Consider the following 15,748-nt stretch of genomic DNA (forward strand, 5'->3'; position numbering starts at 1 on the left):
CTTCAGGAAAGGATTCATTCCTTTGTTCTTTTTTAGCTTCTGGAGGCCACCTGCATTCCCTGGCCTATGTCCCTTCCTGGTGTCACCCCCATCCCCTACTTCCATAATCACATGTCCTACTACTCACTCTGATCCTCCTGCCTCCCTATTTAAGGACATTTGTGATTACATTAGACCCACCCAGATAATCAAGGATAATCTCCCCATCTCTAGATCCTTTACTTAATGACATTTACAAAATAACTTCATGGCAACACCTAAATTAATGTTGGATTGAATAACTGAGGACCATACCCTAGCCAATTTTACACATAAAATTGACAATCACATGGTGCCAGAAAACAGACTCTCAGAACAAGATTCTGGAATTGAGTGGGACTTGGTCATATATTTGAAGAATGCAAGGATTATTTTCTTAGCCAGGCAAAAATGGGATGCAGGTGATCTGCAACATGTAAAAGCATCAGGATTATTCATATTGTCACTGTTGGCAGCATTATATGGTGTGCAGATGGAGGGCAAGTTACTATGATATCAAGTGTCTGTGGTACTATGGACATAGCACTGATGATAAAGCTTATGGATCCATGCTGCTTCTCCTGACAGCCAGGGAACACAGTGGGAAAAAATGGAAATTAAACAATATAAACACAAATTCAAATTTGAACATGAACATGAATACAAGAATACGATTAAGAGCTTTCATGAAGAAGAACCAGAAAGTCCTTGTGATGACTTTGACTGGGTCCCTTAATCCCCAGTCACAGAGTAGACACAGCTAATAAGTAACTAAGCAAGAGTCTAATTGCAATATTAGCAGAATTATAGCTCCAAGCAAATGCTTGCCCCTTACAGGTCATTTTGCTAAAATAAAGACCCTGTTTAAACAGAAGAAGCAGGACTCTGAATCATAGAATGGCGACATTTAAGCAGAAATGGATGAAATTAAAAACTCATCTTCCTAATGCACTGAACTCCCCTCTCTCCCTCCACCCTCCTCCAGTCTGAGGAAATCAGTCCTTCTCTACATTCAAGTCTTTAAATGATATATCTGTAAAAGTTACTTTGCAAACTCGTGTGGATTCTTCTCAGGACACACCCTACTGCCTCTCATTGCCTCCAGGCCTTATGAGTTATATTCCCAAGTATCAGAGGTAGAGAGGAATGAGGCCTACTCTAGAAAGAGGTAATGTATACACCAAAGGGTTAAAAGATTTTGCCAAATTTATTTACAGGGTAAATTAGAGAAGGGTATTCTAAAAATGTAGCAATCAGCCTGTCTGAGTTCATTGACATGGATTCAATGTCATCTAGGATCTGGGATTTACTGGATTGGTTTGGGCCCCTGTGAATAATATTAAAAGCCTATTCAGTTGGCTAATTGAAGCTTGAACTTAGCTATGGCCTATAGTTAATGATGTTATGTCCTCAAAATATGAGGACATCATTAGAACGCTGAATAGAAGGAATCTAAAGTTTCTTATAAATGGATATTTCATATGATTCTGTTAGGGGCAATCTGCTAGCCATCCTTATGAGAGCCCTGAAGAAATTTCATTACCAAGACAACATGAAATGCATTGCCAAAGGGACCATCAACATCCTTGAAGAGCTCTCAGGCTCTGTAGGCAATGATAATGGTGGGAAACACTATAGTGTAATTGATTTACCTGAAACAATGGGGTTCTAGGAAGGTAGAGCCTGGATGATAGTACCTAACCATCAGAGAAAAGCTGGATAGAATTATCTGGTCTATGAATGAATCTCCACGTTACACAGGCTTAAGCTAGAAGTGGCTGGGTTCCATCAATGGGAAGCAGCTATGGACCATCTGGAGCAGCAATCTTTAGGAACATCCTGAGTATCTGAAATCATATGTCCACCAACCAATAGCTTAGAGCTTTCCATTCCATCCACATCTAACCCATTTTACCAACTTCTTGAGACAACATGCTTAGAACCGTAATATTTTCATTCCTTGGCCCCAGGACCCACACCATTGGAAGATACAACCAAAATCCTTGGAACAAGAAATCTTTGCTTCTAAGTACCACCACCAATAGTTGCCTGTACCTGATTCAGTAAGACAACTATGGCTGGAGGCATATATCTGGGATCTCACTCCACAGATCTTTCTAGACACAACATAGACTTACAACATAGAACCAAAAAGCTTCAAAGAAACTCTGGTTCTGTGTGGCTTGGCAAATTACATGGGATGGGGAGAAAGGAAGCAACAAGCTCCAAGCTCCATGTAGCTTTTTCAAGCAATGCATCTCACTTAGTGCCTCTCCTGCATACTCCAATATAATCTAATCTATTCCTATTCACAGACTGTCTCCTAAATATCTAAACTAAATCCTCCATAAATCTCCTCAGCTCTCTGTTCATTTTTCCAGACTCCAAGTTTATGTCTCTGCTGTATCCTAGACTCACATCTAAGATTTGCTGCATGCTTTTGCCTTTTCTGGTTATGACTTTGGCTTGCTTTCTTTCTTTCTTTCTTTCTTTCTTTCTTTCTTTCTTTCTTTCTTTCTTTCTTCCTTCCTTCCTTCCTTCCTTCCTTCCTTTCTTTCTTTCTCTCTCTCTTCCTTCCTTCCTTCCTTCTTTCCTTCCTTCCTCCCTCCCTCCCTCCCTCTCTCCCTTCCTTCTTTTCTTCCTTCCTTCCTTCCTTCTTTCTTTCTTTCTTTCTCTTCTCTTCTCTTCTCTTCTCTTCTCTTCTCTTCTCTTCTCTTCTCTCTCTCCCCTCTCTCTTTGTAACCCATGCTGTCTGTCCAAGCTGATTCATGAGCAACCTTTCCTGTCAGATCTACCCTACAGACACCAGGATGTGTGCTCCATCCCATGGATGATGACACTCCTACTGGGCACATTTAGACCCAACTGAAAGGACTTAGACTATTTAGCAATGCTATACAGTCCAAAGAATATCAGGTTTAGGATCAAAAAACATAGGAATAAATCTTAACTCTGCCAGTTGATATCTGTACACACTTGAGGAAGTTATTAAAAATCCCTGAGCTTCAGTTCTCTTGTCTCTAAAATGAGGCTGAACATTGATAAGAACTACCTTATAATTGAATTTCATAAAAATTAAATAAGATGAGAAACTGCTCGGTCTGTTGTTTTTATACATAGCATACATTCAAAAAGAAATTGCTACTGTTTCTGTATTTCACTCCAACATACATGAAATAGTTTCCATTAGAACACAGCTCAGGAATCTTTCATTTATTGATATTTTCATATTTAAAGTCATTCCACAAATGCTTTGAAACTGCTGAACTAATTCTAATTTTGGAAATTGCTGTTTTAATAACAGTGACATAACTCCAGATGATGATGAAGGAAGATTCTAAGTCTTTACAGCAAACCAAGGATATCCCATGAATCACTAAGGTTCTTTTGCACACTGATGATAAATCAGCGATGCAGTGGAATTAGTAAGATAAACAGAATCCAACTCCTTCCTTCTTGTCCCTATTATAGCTTCTCTTCTTGGCATTCAAGCAAATAGATTAAAGAGATGTTCAATATTTCACAGAAGTGAGAAGCTCTGACATACCGTTGGAAAGGTGTGACCGCTTAGAGGCAAAATAGCCAGTGAACAGTGGTTTTATTTCCTAGGAAAAGCTCACTCTTTAATGTCAACACATGATCCTATCTGGGTCAGTCAGCTTCTCCCTACAAAGAATTTTAACTTTTGAATGGAAAAACATAGAAATTGAACATTTTAAGAGCTCAGTCTTATCAATGGCAGTATTCTCAAGGGAAATTCCACAAATTCTTACTGTTCCCAGCATCCTGGTCCCAGCATCCTGGATTCCTGTTCTTCCCAAGGTCAAAGTTTGAACCCTTACCCTCATATCCTTCCATAAACTATCCCTTTTTGCTTCATCTAAATCAGGTTGTTTCTGTTATTTATTTAGAACCTCAGTAATTTTGAACACATACAGAAACATATTTGCTAAAATAAACTAAACATTGATTTCTGTAAAAATACTTTGCTGCAAAACTAAAAAATTGTTTTATCTGTTTTGGCATTAAAATCCACCAGAGGGCAGAAAGGATTTCAGCTGAATTTTCTCCAATGCATGTAAAGCAAACCACACCACTCAGTTCAGGTTGAATTTTAAATGGACAGCTATTCTTATTTTAATCCAATAGAATATTCATTATTAGGTTTTTTAGAAAAGGCATAAATCAATTACTGAAAAAAATTTGAGCCTTGGGGTGCCTGGGTGGCTCAGTTGGTTAAGCGACTGCCTTCGGCTCAGGTCATGATCCTGGAGTCCCAGGATCGAGTCCCGCATCGGGCTCCCTGCTCAGTGGGGAGTCTGCTTCTCCCTCTGACCCTCCCCCCTCTCATGTGCTCTCTCTCTCTCTCTCTCATTCTCTCTCTCAAATAAATAAATAAAATCTTTAAAAAAAAATTTGAGCCTTAGAAATGTTTTCAAACTTTCTTTTTAAGTAAAATTTTAGAAATAACTTACATAGACAAAACTACTTTAAAATAAAATAGGGCACATCTCTAATGTATCTATGAAGGCCACATTATCACCAGATAAAATGGATTTTTTTTGTACAATACTAGTTAAAGTAAATCAGCATACAATTATGTAAAAAATGCAGAAGAAATGCAAATCAATTCTCAAAATGATTGTGTTGGGCAAGGAAATTATATATAATTTGACACAATTTTTCTGTTTTTCAGATTTTTCTGAAATGTATTCAAGTTATTTTAAATTACTTCAACAATAAAGAATTAAAATTAAGTTTTAAAATACAGAGTCCATAGAGAAGTTCCTAAATTTTAAGACCACCCCCAAATAAAATATAGATAGTCCTAAAATAGAAAACATCATTAATGATAAATTTGTAAGGAGAAAATACTCTTTAATGCCTTCAAATTAATTTCTAGGGTTTTATAGTCTTCTTGCTATCTGTTTCTTTAGTCTGTAATTATCTTTGTTGAAGAAAAGTCAAAATAATTATAGCAAACTTATCAGCCATTGGGGCTTCAGTCTACTTGATGGTAGGGACTAGAAAATGTGGGGAGAAAAGCAGAAGTCTTCCCAGAGAAGGTAAAATCTCCTCTAAGATTGGAAAGATAGCTGCAACCAGGCAGAGTAGTGGGGCACTAAAACACTAAATTTATGAAGAAAAATCAATAAATGTTCATCATGGTTAAAGTAACTTTTAAAGAGAAGGCTCTAATAAATTCTGAAGGAAGTTTACTCTTATTTTCTAGAGTGGAACATTTAATCATCAATCAAGATACACAACTTTTAGGAGCTGCCCTTTACACATCTAGAGCTTTCTCTTCCATCTCAGCTCAGAAAATGCATTTATCTGCCACCTGCCCAAGTCTGAATCAAAGGTGATGTCAGCACGGAGCATGACAAGAATTCAAGCTCCTGCTGATGTATATTTTCTGTAAAGAATCTGTTTGGGTTTCCCAACTGATGTTTTTTCGTCTAGACAGCCATTTGGAACAAATTATATTATTTGCTTTGCCTGAAGGAAATGGCAAGGTTTCAGAGGTGTTACACCGATCCATTGTTTGCATATTACTTTCTTTTTTTTTTTTATTTTTTTAATTTTTTTTGTTTGTTTGTTTGTTTTATTTTGTTTTCTTTTTTTTTGTTTTTGTTTGCATATTACTTTCAACATAAAATTGCTAAGAATAACAAGAGATGGTTCATAAGCAAGTCCATCTCTCAATTTTGAGCAGATAATTACAGAACACAAAGAGTTTGTAACAAAAGTCAACTAACTCTAACTACGTTGAGAACTGTTTTTTTTTTTTTTTCTTTTCTTTTTCTAACATCTATGCTGTCTAGTGGAAATGACTTGTGTTAGTCCTGGAATCATGTGAGGAGGCCAAGCCTAGGACGAGTGTCTAGCCAGAAGTTCACAGCAATATTTTAGGGACCAGATGACAAACACCTAAGACCATAGTGGTGGGTGCAATGCACACTATATACATCAGGGGTATTTCACTTATTTATTTAGCAATATGTTGTGCTCATTGTGTTCTGACGCTTTGCTAAGCACTTTAATATTAGCTGATCTGTTTCTCTGAGAGGTGGTTACTGTTTTTATCCCCATACAGATAAGAAAATGGAGGTACCATAGGTTTGGTAACTTACCCCAGGTCACTTGATCAGTAATAATCTATCTGTTCAAAAAGTTATCCAAAAAACTCACATGACAAACATGTGTTAATGTTTTCATTTATTCAAATGCCTACCATGAGCCTTACTTTTTTCTCTTTTGTTCCAGAACCTATCACCTCCCACCTCCTGCAAAGCCTACTGATTTGTGTGTCTCTCAATATTTAAACAGAACCAAACCTTTTGTATCTTACCCAAAACTCCCTGGGCCTTGCGTTCCCCTCCAACTCTGCCTTCTCTCTCATCTTGGCCAGGCGCTTTGAGCTTTTTGAACAATCATCTACGTTTCAGGGCCGCCACTTCCTTACTCCCATTATGCAACAACCCACTATCCTAAAACCTTTGTTCCCAAACTTACTGAAGTTGCTAGCACCAGTGACTTCTGCATTCCCCAAAGGCTGTTCCTCAAGACCTGTTTGAGGCCTTTTTTGCATCTCATGCTATAATTTGCTCTCAGAGGCTTCAGTTAAATCAATGGTTCTTAACTTAGCTGGGTGTCATGGGCCTTTCTACAATTAATGAAAGCCATGGATCCATTCCTGAGAAAAATGAAGCATGGATGATATAAAATATATTATATATATAAATTATAAGTATATAAACCTATGTGTGTGTATTCCACTCACTTTCAGAAGGGATTCACAGATTACCTGGTAGCATACCACTAGCCTGAGGCTAAGAGCTTCTCATCTGAATTCGTCCTCTATGCCCTGCCTACCTGGATGCCCCACAGGCCCTTTAATGGCCACTTGTCCCCATATAGTTTCATTGCCTCCCCCCAAGTCTATTTTCCTTCCTCTTGTGTTTCCATGCTTCTATTGACACCAAACTGCACATAAATGTCAAAGACAGATTTTCCTCAAGGTTGGAGCTTGAACTGAAGTCCTAGCATGTGTCTGAAGTCACTTTACAAAAAGTGGATCTTGCCTTTGAACAGAACTTTCACTTAGCAGTTAGAGGATGTTCTAGCATTCTGGACACCTACTCATTATGACTAGGAAACTCAAGAAGTTTTTTAAAAATTATTTTTTTTCCTTTTTGTTTTGTGAAGAAACCAGCCTGGACACACCCCCTATTCAGAGGAGGGATTAGCCCCATTGTTGAGGGTTAATCTCTCAACCTTGTGTGGACTCTGTCTCCCAGCTACAACTATTCATCAGAGCTGCTCTTGGTCATCATAACTGCTGCTTCTCCACAACCCTCACAAGTATGAAGAAGTAGCTCCACTAAATTGAAAAAGAAAGTTGCAAGGATGATATCACCTGGTACTAATTAACTGACCACTCACTCAAATATACTTTCACTACCAAGCTCCTGAGGTGTGCAAGAGGAAGAGGGAATATTTTGCTGACCAGATGCAGACAGGTGGATAGAATAGTTTCTGTACCTCAAATTGTTCTCCCTCTCTCTCCTTCTCCCCTCCATCCACCTCCCTGCCCATTACTGGCACAGGCTGAAGAAGCTGAAGACTGCCACCTTTGTCAAAGATCAAGGGGCATCTCGGGGTACTCTGAGAGATGTGGACATATGGTTTGCCTTGACCGGGACTCCACAGCATAGATCCCAAGAAAAATTTCTAGAATCAGGGTATTAGGGGACTGTCAGGGCAAAGCCAAGGTAAAACTCAGAAACTGATCTCCACTGGGACCAGATAGAAGAGAGAGCCAAGATTCTTCAGAGGATAAAAGGAAATCAAACTGAAGAAACTCCCGAGTTAAAATGTCCATCAGATGTCAAAAAATAGCAGTTCCAAACAGGGCCCCAAATTTTTGGCGGGCACAGTGTATTAACGTTTTTCTAATTAAATGCCAACATTTAAAAGTTGAGATATTTCACATCAAAGTCCAAATTCCAGCGTTCTAGAAAACTCAAAAGGAGGCTGCTTTCTAACATGGCAGCACTGGCCAGCTCTGAAACCCACCACTGCTGTCAGGTTGTGAACACCAGCCACTGTCCCTGTGGCCCATTTGAATCATTTGCTTTAGTCACCTGGCCCTACAGTCACTTGATTTTCCATGCACAAGGTTAAATGGCTCTCCCAGTTCTACTACTATGTTCATGCCTCTGAGTTGGATAAACTGAAGCAGTTACAAAGGGGAAATGAGGTGGACAATCTGTCCTGTGGGTTTTGCTTCAGTGTCTTTCCACGAAACACAAGAGTTTACTGTGTAACTAGACAACCTCTCGATAGTGTTTCATAAACCATTGTTTTTTATTATAAATTAAAATATGTTCTTTAATATCATTCATTGGATTTTGAGATAACTGTTTATTCTTTATTACATAAAGCACTTACTATGAGCCAATCACTCTTCTAGGCTCTAGAAATACTTCAGAAGATAGGTGCTCCTCTTTTAGAACCAATTTATTGTGGAGAGATAGATAAGAAACAAATATCATTATTACATTGAGTGATAAATGATATGAAACAAATTAAGCAAGGTAATGTGAGGAAGGGCTGCTTCAGACAGGGATAGACTTTCTAATCAATTAACTATTTTTTTAACATACAGAAAAGTGATAAGACACATACACCCACCCCACCCCACCCCCCAAAAATCACACACGCGTCCTGTCTTCTAGATGCTCTCAAAGGCTAGTTTTAGTAACTGCATCTTGCTTTTATTTTATTTATTTATTTATTTATTTTTGGTGAGTATTAACTTTTTTTTTATTAACATAATGTATTATTTGTTTCAGGGGTACAGGTCTGTGATTCATCAGTTTTACCCAATTCACAGCGCTCACCATAGCACATACCCTCCCCAATGTCCATCACCCATCCACCCCATCCCTCTCACCTCCCCCAACTCCAGCAACCCTCAGTTTGTTTCCTGAGATTAAGAGTCTCTTATGGTTTGTCTCCCTGTCCCATTTCGTCTTGTTTCATTTTTCCTTCCCTTCCCCTATAATCCTCTGTCTTGTTTCTCAAATTCCTCATATCAGTGAGATCATATGATAATTCTTTCTCTGATTGACTTATTTTGCTTAGCATAATACCCTCTAGTTCCATCCACATCATTGCAAATGGCAAGATTTCATTTTTGCATCTTGCCCTTGAAGCAAAGGTTATATTGGGGCACCTGGGTAGCTCAGCCAATTAAGTGTCCAACTCTTAAGCTTGGCTCAGGTCATGATCTCAGGGGTCATGAGATGGAGCCCTGCATGGGGCTCCATGCTGAGTGTGGAGCCTGCTTAAGATTCTTTCTCTCCCTCTCCCTCTGCCCCTCCGCCCAACCCTGGCTCACTCTCTCTCAAAAAATAAATAAAATAAATAAAATAAAACAAAGCAAAGGGTATACAACAGAAAGAGAAGTGGAAGGGCAGGTAATTATGCAGATAGTTCAGAGATTCACTGGGCTGTCTGCTGAAACCCTTAGGTGACTAGTTGAGAGCAGCCAACCTAATTGATCTCTCAGTATTCTGGAGTAAACATTGTTAACCTCCTGTCTTGTTGCTTAGACAATGAGATTATTTCTGTGATGTGTGGATGTTGCTTTGTTACTAAGTAACCATGAGTATCCTATCCTATTCATCTTTCAATCACTTATTTCCCCATGTGAGAAAATTTTCTCTGTGGAGATAAATTAAGGGTCTTTTTATTCATTACTCTCTCAAGCTCTCCCTGTTGAGTTTAATACAATGTGAAAATGAGTATCAAGCAATAAAATAAACATCTTTTTAACTGGAGATATTTTTAATCAATCCCTGTAGGTTTTAAATATATATATGTGTGTGTGTATATAAATGGCATAGAATACATTTCTCAGGCACAGTAGTCATCTGTGGGAATGCTTAAAATCTAATGTCATAGAACTCCATCTGAAATAATTTATCTTATGAAACCATATTAATCATGAAGTCCCTTTAGGCTATTTTCTTTATTTCAGCCACACATGTCTCACCATTAAGTTCTTACTTGTCATTATTCAATAGCCTCTTCTCTTTTATAAAAATAGCACTCCAGCTCTTAGATGATTATGAGCAAAAACTACTTCATTTTTCCAAATGTTGTAAAGATTATAATTACTATGTTAAGTGCAATGAACTAAAAATATGGTATTCTTCTCATTCTTTATTACATAGCATTATTGCAAAATTCCATTCTGCCCCTCCCATGTTTTTTTTAAACATAATTATTTGTCTTTGCCCATAAGCAAAATAAATAAAACTAAAAATTGAAAATCTAGTTTCACACTATTCCTGAAGCCAAAGGGCATTTTTGAGCTTGTTTTTCTGATGGATAAAGGAGTATGTATGTTTACATACATAGACAGGATATGGGAGTTATGGGAGAGACCAAAGGTGCTGCAAAATAAAAGCCCTGGCTAGTGCAGACATACTTGCATCTGTGATACCAACACAAATGGTGGGAATGAGTAGAGCGAAGTCAATGACTGTACTGAATATGCCCTGCTTTGTCTACTTCAAAAAGATGGGGGGGTGTCTGGGTCGCTCAGTTAAATGGCTGACCTTGGCTCAGCTCATGATCCTGGAGTCCTGGGATCGAACCCCACATAGGGCCCTACACTCAGCAGGGAGTCTGCTTATCCCTCTCTCTCTCTCCCTTTGCCCCTTCCCTCCACCCCCACTTATGCTCTCTCTCTCAAATAAATAAATAAAATCTTAAAAAATAATAATAATAAATAAAAGTATGAGGTTTTCTATCCTTTTATTGTAGGTTTGTCATTTTTTCATTGTTGTTTTTACATGAAACTATTTTAATGTATCAGGATATGTTGTTAAATTCTAAACAGAGAGCACCTGGTTGGCTTAGTCAGTAGAGTATGAGACTCTTGATTGCAGGGTCATGAGTTCGAACTCTAACACTGGGTGTAGAGATTACTTAAAAAAAAAAATTCTAGGGCGCCTGGGTGGCTCAATCGGTTAAGCGGCTGCCTTCGGCTCAGGTCATGATCCCAGAGCCCTGGGATCGAGTCCCGCATCAGGCTCCCTGCTCTGCAGGGAGCCTGCTTCTCCCTCTCCCTCTGCCTACTTGTGTTCTCTATCTCTCTGTCAAATAAATAAATAAAATCTTTAAAAAAAAAAAATTCTAAACAGAGCATCCAGGCAACCCCTATATTCTCCTAACTCCATGACACATTTCTCTCCTCTTTTTATTTAAGACAGCACTACCATATGTTCAAACTTCAAAAAGATAGGAATTTTCTTAGGAGACTAGTTAGCTGTCTAAAAAATACATATTTATACATATATACATATATAATAATCATATCTCAATAGTATAACCTCTGCTACAAATAAATTCAATTCGAAGAAAAACAACACAGATTTTTCATATTTCAGTTTTAATAAAATTCAAATTTCAAATTGGTGCAATTAAAGACAAATTCTGAATAAATGTATTTAAATATTATTAAAAAGGGTTACAAAAGTGGACTTCATACATGATTATTCAACAAGCATATTACTTAAATCATAAACCAAAAATCATTTCTCACCGGCACTCTCAGACATAATTTACATAATTATATATTTAATCCATACCTATATGGAACATTAACCATGTAAGAAAATAATATATATCTAAGGTGCCTGGGTGGCTCAGTCAGTTAAGCGTCTGCCTTCGGCTCAGGTCATGATCCCAGGGTCCTGGGATCGAGTCCTGCATCAGCTTCCCGCTCAGCAGGGAGTCTGCTTCTCCCTCTCCCTCTGCCTGCCGCTCTGCCTACTTGTGCTCTATCTCTCTGTCAAATAACTAAAATCTTAAAAAAAAAAAAAGAAAATAATATATATCTAGCAAAAATAAAAGAATATCATACTTTTTAATATTCTATATACGTTGTGTGATTTAAACTTTGTTTTTTATTTATTTATTTTTTTTTAAAGATTTTTTATTTATTTATCTGAGAGAGAGAATGGGAGACAGAGAGCATGAGAGGGGGAGGATCAGAGGGAGAAGCAGACTCCCTGCCGAGCAGGGAGCCCGATGCGGGACTCGATCCCGGGACTCCAGGATCATGACCTGAGCCGAAGGCAGTCGCTTAACCAACTGAGCCACCCAGGCGCCCCTAAACTTTGTTTTTTAAAAATTTCAAATTACTCTGTACACGAAGATAAACCAAGAAAGACTGCTCTGTATGAAAAGACACAAATAATCAGTTATTTCTGAGAAGTCTCTTATTTTACTCATCTTAATACACCATAAAGTTAGATACTTCATCTCTTTGCACAGTTAATATGATTCCAGGCACTTTTTTCTTCAAATCAGATTTACATTCTTAAGAAATGTCTGTCAGGGGGAAGAAGAAAAATGTCATTTATATTCTGGTTTTTAATGTACTTAAAATATGCATAGTTTTAATATAGTAATATTTTATTTTATTTTGCTGAAAGAATCTGTGGGCTCAATTTATAATCTAATCCTGAGAATATAAGTTAATGGGTGTGTGGAGGGATAGAAGCGTCAATCAGTACTTTTAGATACTTTAAATGATGACTTCCCCTTTAAAGTTTTTGATATCTAAATAAGCCAAAAATGAACTTGGCATCACCTAAGTAACTTATAAATATTCTTAAAATTTATTAATCTGTAATACTGTGTTTCTAATACCTTGCTAAATAAATAATTAGAAACAGATACTCCTATAGAGAAAATCACTAAATCTCTTACTCTGCAATTTCTAAGGGGAATATTTATCAGCTCTGTCTTCTATGAATCTAGTCCCAGGAGAATGTAACTTTACATGCAATATTTGGAATTACAGTACAGCACTTGTTTTTTGAGAACTTTTGCAGTTATTATGTTGTTTTTGGACTTTATGTAAATTTACTCATTCACATAAAATACATTAAAACAAAGAAAGATAAATGTGTCTTGATTTAGATCACTTCAATAGCCTAATGAATTTTCTTTATTCATGTTTTATATTATTCAAAAGGTTTGAGATAGACTGAGAGTTATTAATTCAAATATTTTGCCACTGAACATTAAAATGATCTTCTCTTAATCTAAAAAAAAAGAGAGGGGCACCTGGGTGGCTCAGACGGTTAAGCGTCTGCCTTTGATTCTCAGGTCATGATCCCAGAGTCCTGGGATCGAGTCCCACCCCACATCAAGCTCCCTGCTCCGCGGGGAGCCTGCTTCTCCCTCTGCCTCTGCCTCTCTCTCTCTCTCTCTTTCATGAATAAATAAATAAAATCTTAAAAATAAATAAATAAATAAATAAATAAATAAATAAATAAATAAGAGAGAGAGAATTTGGGGGGACCCTGGGTGGTACAGTTGGTTAAGCATCCAACTCTCAGTTTCGGCTCAGGTCATGATCTAAGGTTTGTGAGATCCAGCCCCAAATTGGGCTCCATACTCAGTGCAGAATCTGTTTCAGACTCTCTCCCCCTCTCCCTCTGCCCCTTCCTGCTGCACTTTCTCTCTCTAAAATAAATAAATCTTTAAAAAAGAGGGAAAGAGAGAATTTTTAAAATTTTGCAACTGTAAATATGCAGAATTAAAAGTACCAATTATTATTGTTATTTTATAATTGCTTTTTAAGTAAGAATACAGGGACCCCTGGGTGGCTCAGTCGTTAAGCGGCTGCCTTCGGCTCAGGTCATGGTCCCAGGGTCCTGGGATCGAGCCCCGCATCGGGCTCCCTGCTCCGCGGGGAGGCTGCTTCTCCTTCTCCCACCGCCCCCGCTTGTATTCCCTCTCTCGCTGTCTCTCTCTCTGTCAAATAATAAATAAATAAAATCATAAATAAATAAATAAATAAGAATATAAATAGCAACAACAAGAAGTCAGGTTTGTCTTAGTAATTGGCACAATGAACCTGTGAGATGAGTTAAGTAAATTCCCATGCAGTTACTTGGAGTAGTTTAAGTTACATAGGCCAAATGGAGATACTCGTAGATACTTTTTTTTTTTAAGATTTTATTTACTTATTTGAGACAGAGAGAATGAGAGAGAGAGAGCACATGAGAGGGGGGAGGGTCAGAGGGAGAAGCAGGCTTCCCACTGAGCAGGGAGCCCGATGCGGGACTCGATCCCGGGACTCCAGGATCATGACCTGAGCTGAAAGCAGTCGCTTAACCAACTGAGCCACCCAGGCGCCCCGCTGGTAGATACTTTTATACTACACAAATTCCATGACTTCCATTTCTACTCCCACAAGCTGTGAAAAACTGTTTCTTTAAAGGGACTTGTCCGTGGTGCTGAAACACTGACCCAAAAAACGTGTTGGCTTTGTTCTGCCCTGGGAAAGAACTACTGAGTAGAAAAATCCCCGGGGGCAGGGGCAGAATATCTTTCAGTCTCTTGTATAGAGTCTACTTTTGCAAATAAATTTTATATTTTTCATTAGATTTATTTAGGTTATCCAAATACTTTATTGCCCTAGGGCTCCTAGGGTAATTTAGCCAGAATGAAAATTCTGACTTATGATTTCACTCTGGCAAAGTATATGTGAGAGCTGGTGATGATTACATACTCATCATATTTTTGATCCCTTGCTTTTTCCTTTACTCTTCCAATACTTTCTCTCTTTTAGTTCATGTATCCTGCATAAAAAAAATTTTAGAACCCAGTGCTACTTTTATTATATCTTTTGACCAGTTAAAAAAAGGTAGAGCTTTAGTTTTGTTCATCTAATGTCTATCTGCATAAGGTTTCTGCACAATAATTATATAACCCCAAAAGTTGAAATATTTTTAAAAATCACTCAGGACTGTTAAGGCTGCCAAAAAGCTGTTTATTTTACTTAATTTAATCACTGTTGAGGGCATTTTTAATTAATTCAATAAAGCAATCTATGCATTTAGACCAAGCTTTAACACTAAGTGAAAAATCCACAGATTAAGTTCATTAGATGTTGCTAAAATCAGCTACCTGGCTTTTTAAATAGTTCAAAATTTCTTAAGAAAGTTAACTTATTAAATAGAATAAGAAAAATAAATAAATACATACTCATAAGGCAAGTCTTCTAGGTCTGTGAGCACAGGGGACTCACTGCTAATCTTGTTAGCAATCTAGCACATCTCTTGTAATCTAGAAAAAACATTTAAGGTCAAATTATGTATATACTTACCACAAATGTGGGGAAAACCATATTATTATTGTCACTAATTAATAACGAGAGCTAAGATTTAATAAGCACCCAACATAACAAATGCTTAACCTGGGTTTTCTCATTAATTCTCATAACACAATTAGGTAGATGTTACTGTTCCCTCACTTTAGAGACAGAGATGAAAAACCAACATCCAAATGTCAAGAATCTCGTAACTAGTGAGTAGCTTGAGTTCAAAGAGTAAGCTTTCTCCACTATGCTGTGCTACCACTTAGTAAGTTTGCTTTGACTCCAGTGTGATTAATTTCCCTTAGTCATTGAACACAAGCAGTTTTTGAAAAAATTAAAACAATTCTGATTCCACATCCTGAGTAAAATTAAACATGCTTCAAGATGACCAATCTAGACATCGCCCACAGCAACTTCTTTCAAGATACATCTCCAAAAGCTAGTGAAACAAAAGCAAAAATGAACTTTTGGGACTTCATCAAGATAAAAAGCTTCTGCACAGCAAAGGAAACAGTCAACAAAACAAAGAGGCAACCC

At 37.6% G+C, this 15,748-nt stretch overlaps 1 protein-coding gene across 1 annotated transcript in view; it reads right to left on the minus strand.

Moving 5' to 3' along the window:
* Positions 1 to 11,466: 11,466 nt before the first annotated feature.
* The window catches only part of ALKAL1 (ALK and LTK ligand 1), a 21,651-nt gene continuing 17,369 nt past the window's right edge, over positions 11,467 to 15,748 (minus strand). Inside the window, exons 4-5 of the mRNA XM_006734480.3 lie at positions 15,100 to 15,180; positions 11,467 to 12,429 (exon numbers count right to left, since the gene is read on the minus strand). Coding sequence (XP_006734543.1) covers positions 15,116 to 15,180 — 65 coding nt within the window. The 3' untranslated portion in view covers positions 11,467 to 12,429; positions 15,100 to 15,115. The remainder of the gene's footprint in view (positions 12,430 to 15,099; positions 15,181 to 15,748) is intronic.

This window comes from Leptonychotes weddellii, chromosome 4, assembly GCF_054177405.1.
Source record: "Leptonychotes weddellii isolate Sample4059 chromosome 4, ASM5417740v2, whole genome shotgun sequence".
Lineage (NCBI taxonomy): Eukaryota > Metazoa > Chordata > Mammalia > Carnivora > Phocidae > Leptonychotes > Leptonychotes weddellii.